Below are 8,106 nucleotides of genomic sequence, written 5' to 3'. Positions count from 1 at the left end.
ACAGCTGTTTCCCCTTTCGTTCCCATCTCCTCACTGGTTCCCTTTTTCTCTTGATTGTCTCAGCTTCTTATTCCCTCCTCCTAGCCCTGTCTTGTTGTCGGATTATTCAATGACCTCACGCGAGATACGTCTGTGCTCCTGTCTTGTCCTGTCCTGTCCTGTCTGTGGAAAGTGACACTATTTATTCTACTGTGAGTTAGACTGCCTACAGACTGTGTATTATCCAGCTGTGCCTGTTTGTAGAGTACCTGTTCAGCGCCCACTCACGGCTGTTACCCTCTCTGCTGTCTACACTCTTCCTGACTGGTTGAAAGCATCTCGGGGTCCCTGGTCTCTACCCTCGTGGAAGTTTATGTTGTTTATCTAAGATCCAGTCATCTGGCAGTTTCTGTTCTGGCTCTGATTAATGCCTGTGATTTGTGTTCTAATTATTCATTAAGGACCATTTCATTTATTTATTAAAGACTGTAAACTGCATCCCGCCCTGGTCTTCCATCATTCTTACCATAACAGAATAATCTGACCAGAAGATGGACCAGGCGAGTGGCAATCCCCTTCACAACGCTGTCGAGCTCCAGGGTGCTCTGTTGGGCAAACATGAAGAGGATTTATCCGCCGCGAGACGTGCCGTTGATTCCCTAACCGCCCAGCTCTCGGATCTTACCCAGAAATTCCATATCTACCGTCATGAAGCCACTGGTGCGGCTGGACAGCGCGACTCATCTGAGCCGCGTATTAACAACCCGCCGTGCTACTCGGGTGAGACCTTACAGTGTCGATCTTTCCTCACCCAATGCGAGGTTGTGTTTTCCCTCCAGCCATCTACTTATGCCAAGGAACGGTCTAAGGTGGCTTACGTGATTTCTCTCCTCAATGGACGAGCTCGAGAGTGGGCGGCGGCGAACTGGGAGGCAGAGGTAGACTGTGTTTTCAAGTTTTCTCTTTTCAAGGAGGAGATGATCCGAGTTTTTGACCGGTCTGCACACGGTGACGAAGCATCCCGCCTCCTATCCACTTTGCGCCAGGGGAGAAGGTCAGTCACTGATTTTTCGATTGAGTTCCGAACCCTGGCCACAATGAGTGGATGGAACGATCCGGCACTCATCGCCCGCTTTCTCGAGGGTCTGAACTCCGAGATCAAGGATGAGGTCTTTGTCCGAGAGGTTCCTGACAGTTTCGATTGCCTTCCGCATCGAAAGACGTTTTGACATGCGACGAAGGGCTCGCAGAATGGAAGCTTCGTTACTTTGGCTTGTTGCCTTTGGCTTGCTCAGTTGGGGATATTTTGGGGATATTAATTTAATTTTATCAATCAATAAATTTACACTAGAAACAACCTTGTTGTGTTATTTTGGTTTAATGCTGTGAAGCTGCTTTGATGCAATCTGTATTGTGAAAAGCGCTATATAAATACACTTGACTTGACTTGACTTGACTTGACTTACTTCCCGCTCCCACGGCGACACAGCCACCACATCCATCTACTGCTGATCCCGAGCCGATGCAGCTAGGGGGGCTTCGTATATGCACGCGGGAACGTCAACGCAGGATTATGAATCGCCTTTGCATGTACTGTGCTGCCGCTGATCATTTTGTCTCTAGGTGCCCAGTAAAAGCCAGCACTCGTCGGTAGGCGGAGGGTTGCTGGCGAGCGCTACATCATGGGTCTCTCCGTCTAAGTCCTGCACTTCCCTTCCCGTACACCTCCGCTGGCTGGGATCGTCAGTTTCCTGCTCTGCATTGATTGACTCGGGGGCGGAGGAGAACTTCGTTGACGAGACTTGGGCTTTGGAACAAGGTATTCCCCTCTTAGATTTACAAGACTCCACCCCCCTGTTCGCCCTAGATGGCAGTTCCCTTCCTAGGGTGCAGAGAAGGACTTCTCCATTGACTCTTACTGTTTCAGGAAATCATAGAGAGACTATTTCTTTTTTTCTTTTTCATTCCCCTTTTACTCCAGTGATTTTAGGCCACCCGTGGTTAGTTCTCCATAACCCCCAGATTAACTGGGCGGAAGGCTCTATTCTATCTTGGAAATTGTCTTGTCATGTTGATTGTCTGTCTTCTGCTGTACCCCCTGTCTCGTCTGTAACTGTTTTTCAGGAAGAGCCAGGTGATTTGTCTGGAGTACCGGAGGAGTATCACGATTTGCGGGAGGTCTTCAGCCGTTCCCGGGCCACTTCTCTCCACCCTCATCGCCCGTATGACTGCAGTATAGATCTTCTCCCAGGTACCACACCCCCCCGGGAAGACTATACTTGTTATCCGCTCCCGAACGAGAGGCCCTCGAGAAATACCTTTCTGACTCGCTTAACGCCGGTACTATCGTTCCCTCCTTGTCTCCAGCGGGAGCCGGTTTCTTCTTTGTTAAGAAGAAGGACGGCTCCCTGCGTCCCTGCATAGACTATCGGGGTTTAAATGATATCACTGTCAAGAATCGTTATCCATTACCTCTGATGTCATCTGCCTTCGAAGTCTTGCAGGGAGCAAAGATTTTCACGAAGCTCGATTTACGCAACGCCTAGCACCTAGTGCGTATAAAGGAGGGGGATGAATGGAAGACCGCGTTTAACACGCCCCTCGGGCACTTTGAATACCGGGTTCTTCCTTTCGGATTAGTAAACGCCACCGCGGTCTTTCAAGCCTTAGTCAATGACGTCCTACGGGACATGCTTAACGTCTTCGTGTTCGTCTACCTCGACGACATTTTGATCTTTTCGCCATCACTCCAGGTGCACGTCCAACATGTTCGTCGTGTCCTTCAGCGTTTATTGGAGAATCGACTTAACGTAAAGGCCGAGAAATGTTCTTTCCATGCCCCCTCAGTCACGTTTCTAGGTTCAGTCATCTCGGCAGAGGGGATCAGTATGGACCCAGCTAAGGTCCAGGCGGTCACTGACTGGGCCGTGCCCGACTCTCGCCTCGCGCTACAACGTTTTCTCGGGTTTGGAAATTGTTATCGTCGTTTTATACGAAATTACAGTCAAGTGGCCGCTCCCCTTACAGCTCTGACCTCAGTCAAGTCCCAGTTTAAGTGGTCAGAATCTACGCAGACTGCATTTGACGTTCTAAAGTCTCTTTTTACTAGCGCGCCTATCCTCCTTACTCCTGACTTCACTAAACAGTTTATTGTCGAGGTCGACGCCTCTGAAGTGGGGGTCTGGGCTGTTCTTTCCCAGCGTTCCGCCGCTGACGGAAAGATACACCCCTGCGCTTTTTTTTCTCACTGTCTTTCTCCTGCTGAGCGCAATTACAACGTGGGCAACCGCGAACTGCTCGCCATTCGTCTAGCGTTAGGCGAATGGCGACAGTGGCTGGAGGGAGCTCCCGTTCCTTTTATTGTCTGGACAGATCACCGAAACCTAGAATATATCCGTAAGGCCAAGAGACTAAATGCTCGTCAAGCCCGCTGGGCTCTATTCTTTACCCGTTTCGATTTTACCATCTCGTATCGCCCGGGTTCCAAAAACGTCAAGCCTGACGCGTTATCTCGTCTTTTTGACTCCTCTTCATCTACTGAGCCTGAGGAGATTATTCCCCCGGGTCGTGTTGTTGGAACGACCGTCTGGGGAATAGAGAAGCTGGTTAAGCGTTCTCTTTCTCGAGTCATAGTCCCGCGCAACTGTCCTAAGGGGCTTCTTTTTGTTCCTGTATCCGCGCGTCGAGCTGTCCTTCAATGGGGACACACCTCTAAATTAACTGCCCATCCCGGCGTCCGGGGCACCCTCGCTTTTATCCGTCAGCGCTTTTGGTGGTCTTCTTTGGAACGAGATGTGCGACGGTTTATTGCCTCCAGCGTTACGTGCGCGCAAACTAAAGCTGGCAATTCCCCTCCAGCCGGTCTGCTTCAACCATTACCGGTTCCTACACGACCGTGGTCTCACTTAGCTCTCTACTTTATCACCGGGCTCCCTCTCTCGGAGGGTAACACCGTTATTCTAACCGTGGTGGATCATTTTTCTAAGTCGGCCCATTTTATTCCGCTCGTTAATCTCCCCTCTGCCAAGGAGACCGCCCAGATCATGGTTGATCATGTTTTTAAGCTACATGGTTTACCAACTGATATAGTGTCTGATAGAGGCCCCCAATTTTCTTCTCAATTCTGGAAGGAGTTTTGTCGCCTGATTGGGGCATCCGTTAGCCTCTCGTCCGGGTTTCATCCCCAAACGAACGGTCAAGCGGAATGGGCCAATCAAATTGTCGCCCGTATGCTTCGCAGTCTCACCCATCAGAATCCCGCGTCCTGGTCAAAGCAACTTTCCTGGGCCGAATACGCCCATAATTCGCCCTCCTCTGCTACCGGTCTTTCGCCCTTCCATTGCTGTCTCGGCTATCAACCTCCGTTATTTTCGTCCCAAGACTCTGAGTCTAATGTTCCGTCAGTGCAAGCTTTTATTAGCCATTGCAAACGCACCTGGAGGAGAGTGCGATCTGCTCTCTGTCGAGCTAGAAGACGCATGACAGTTGCGGCCCATTAGGCGCAGAATTAAAAGTCCTCGCTACGTTTGCGGTCAGAGAGTATGGTTATCCACTTCAAATTTACCTCTCCAGTCCGAATCACACAAGTTGTCTCCCCATTTTGTTGGACCATTCCGCATTGTAAAAGTCATAAGTCCTGTCGCAGTAAAACTTCACCTTCCGCCTAATTTACGCTGGGTTCATCCCGTGTTTCATGTCTCCTGCATCATGCCAGTCATTCGTCCCCCTTCTCGTCCGGTTTGTGCTCCTAGTCTTGTCGATGATACCCCTATCTACAGGGTTCGCCGGATTCTCGACATGCGCCGTCGGGGACGCGGCCATCAGTATCTTGTCGACTGGGAGGGGTATGGTCCTGAGGAGAGAAGCTGGGTTCCCTCCCGGGACGTCCTGGATCCTTCACTCATCGATGATTTCCTCCAGTCTCGCCAGTTGTCCTCAGGAGCGCCAGGTGGCGCTCATTGAGAGAGGGGTACTGTCATGATCTGGTTCTTTTCCTCTTTCTCTGTCTCCCTCTTGTGGTCACACACTCACTCGCACACACAATCACGCACACACATCCTCTCCTCCGCTCATTATCTCTTACAGCTGTTTCCCCTTTCGTTCCCATCTCCTCACCGGTTCCATTTTTCTCTTGATTGTCTCAGCTTCTTATTCCCTCTTCCTAGCCCTGTCTTGTTGTCGGATTATTCAATGACCTCACGCGAGATACGTCTGTGCTCCTGTCTTGTCCTGTCCTGTCTGTGGAAAGTGATACTATTTATTCTACTGTGAGTTAGACTGCCTACAGACTGTGTATTATCCAGCTGTGCCTGTTTGTAGAGTACCTGTTCAGCGCCCGCTCACGGCTGTTACCCTCTCTGCTGTCTACACTCTTCCTGACTGGTTGAAAGCATCTCGGGGTCCCTGGTCTCTACCCTCGTGGAAGTTTATGTTGTTTATCTAAGATCCAGTCATTTGGCAGTTTCTGTTCTGAATCTGATTAATGCCTGTGATTTGTGTTCTAATTATTCATTGAGGACCATTTCCTTTATTTATTAAAGACTGTAAACTGCATCCCGCCCTGGTCTTCCATCATTCTTACCATAACAGATCTATTAAATTAATGGCAAAAAAATCTTGCACCGTTCTAAATATTTGTCATGAATAGGTGCTCTTGGCGTGTTAGTTGTGTTGTTATACGGTAATGCTGGCATTTTAATCTAATATATGTTGACTGCTTTGGCAAACCGAATTGATAATTATTGTCATGTTTGCATGAGTTTTAAATTGGGAATTTTCCAGGAAGTTATGTACAGTAATTAACTCTATTGTTTTGTTTTTTTAATTATATATGCTTTTTTAATAATTGTAAATGCTTCAATTAACTTGTGTACGTGGCATATTTGATTGTGAATGTGCCTCATGTGTGTCTTTACAGGTATGTTTGGGCTTTAGTTTGAGTATATGTTTAATGATGTAAATAAATTAAAATAAAGTTTTTTTGTTTGTTTTTTTAACTGGTGGTGTAAAGGAATACAAATATTCTCCTAGTGCATATTTAATAATATTTTATAAAACAGTTTGTTAATGCATTATTTTGTCATGACTTTACTTGCTCGGTCAACACTTTAATCTCACAGTGATCTCACCATGTGGGCACAACGTCATCAATGTGAGTCACAGTGAGCTAAAAGTGTAACTCTAAAAGTGTAACTCACAGCGCACTCTCTGTGGCCACAATATGAGCTCATCCCAGATAGAAATGTTGTTGTTCTATCAATGTTGTTATGTTCTTGTAATGGTTTCTGTAGATCATTTTATTTTTGTTACCAGAATGTTCTCCTAAAGGAAGGATAACAGCACTGACAACCAATGGCGCCACTAGGGGGTGGCCAGGAATGCATTCTGGGTGCATCATACATATCAGTGGCTCCCAGAATGCATTGCGGCATGAAGCACGTCACCGTTATAGAGATTCCCACGGCGGGTTTGAGTGTGTCTAAGTGAAACAGTAGTTCAAAATATTTAGTGTTTTTTTATACACATTTTTTTATGACACATTTTTTGGATGTCATCCTATAGAAACATTACTATAATCAATTATATGAAATTAATAGCACACATGACGAGTTTAGAAGAGATCAGCTGATCAGAACCCAACATGATGATTATATCATTATCATCATCATCAAGTAGATGACATCATCTGATCACATTTTTCTCATACTGTTCTTGCCATAACACACAGTTCCAGCAGCCAGAGAAAAACTAACATTAAAACATCAAGAGTCAAACTGACCAACTAAAGCAAACACTGATCACCATAATGATGACATCAAATCAAACTATTATTTTCAATAAATCATCATGATCTAAACCTCTGTTAATCTCAATATGTTTGAGATACAACAAGTATTCAGCCCAGTTAAGTTGTTGTGTGACTTTTCCAGAAGTCAGAGAACGGAGGTGCAGTCAGGGTACTTCTTATTCCTTCTTAAAGAGGCACTTTGATTTGGTTTATCCATAAATGTTAATGAATGCATTAACTATCAAACATGTACTAACATGTAGTTAAGGCTGCCGTTATTCATGCGTGAATCCATAATGACTCCAGTCGTAGTTCAGGATAACTCTTCAGTGGTTCATGATTAGTTCATGCTTTCAATTATCATTAGTATCAAACTATTATTCTTTATCAGAGAGCTGTTCAAATCACTGACACACTCTTAATATGAAGATAATTCTTCATCATCAGATGTTTGAGTGACACTATGTCCAGTATCAGGAATAATACAGTATGATCTGTGTGTATCAATACACAACTCTGAGATCACAACGTGAATGTGTGCAAGAATAAACTGAGCATGTTCAAATGAACTCTTTCCAGACTAATTCCACTAAACGTCTTTAGAGAAAATACAGATTTCTTTACCTGTGAGAAGTGAAGAGAGAATGATCAGTCCCAGCAGACACAGATCACACTTATCAGCCATTTTGTGTTTCTGTCAGTCTTTCTCTTCATTATATATAGTTACAGCTCTTCCTTTAAACATCATCAGCTCCTCCTCTGGTTGGTAACTTCCTCTGATCTCATCAAGTGTTTAGTCCTGACTCTATGACACAGCTGAAGAAGCAATCAGAAAGATCTCTGGTGTAAAACTGTGTTGACTTTGAAAAGCTCTGGATCAGAAAGTGAGCTGAACTGTACAGTGCCGTCCAGAAACCAACCAAGTCCATAAAGAAGTATTATGTTTGACACTGAACAAAGTGCTTTGAATGAACAGATCCACACAAATCAATACAACAATATATTTCTCCTCTCATTAGCTATGTTTCCATCATCCTGTTTTTATGCATATTTAGAAGTATCGCATCAGAAACGAGTGATGGAAATGCCAAATTTCTAAACTTTACGTTTGGATGGAAACCCAGCTATTGTAGCTACTGATTATTTGTCAGAGAAAACAATTTCAACATAATGAAATATAGTTATTTTTAAGTGACCCAATACAGTGTCCTCAGAGTAATTTTTATGTCAATTTTTACACTTTTTTTCCCCATCACATCACTAACACATTGTGTTGCTATATGTGTGTGTACCACAAAGATTCATGTTACTGTTTCCAACAGATTCATGAAGCTTTTATT

The 8,106-nt window shown here is 45.3% G+C and overlaps 1 protein-coding gene across 1 annotated transcript in view; it reads right to left on the bottom strand.

Moving 5' to 3' along the window:
- The window catches only part of LOC311081808 (uncharacterized protein), a gene marked incomplete at its 3' end in the record, with an annotated part of 24,855 nt that extends 17,398 nt beyond the window's left edge, over window positions 1–7,457 (bottom strand). The window contains exon 1 of the mRNA XM_084112503.1: window positions 7,391–7,457. Within this exon, the coding sequence (XP_083968629.1) occupies window positions 7,391–7,451 (61 nt within the window). The 5' untranslated portion in view covers window positions 7,452–7,457. The remainder of the gene's footprint in view (window positions 1–7,390) is intronic.
- Window positions 7,458–8,106: the final 649 nt, after the last annotated feature.

This window comes from Abramis brama (assembly GCF_963993115.1).
Source record: "Abramis brama genome assembly, chromosome: 1".
In the NCBI taxonomy this organism is placed as follows: Eukaryota; Metazoa; Chordata; class Actinopteri; order Cypriniformes; family Leuciscidae; genus Abramis; species Abramis brama.
The sequence above is the reverse complement of the archived record's forward strand: the minus strand, read 5'-3'. Positions and strand labels throughout refer to the sequence as shown.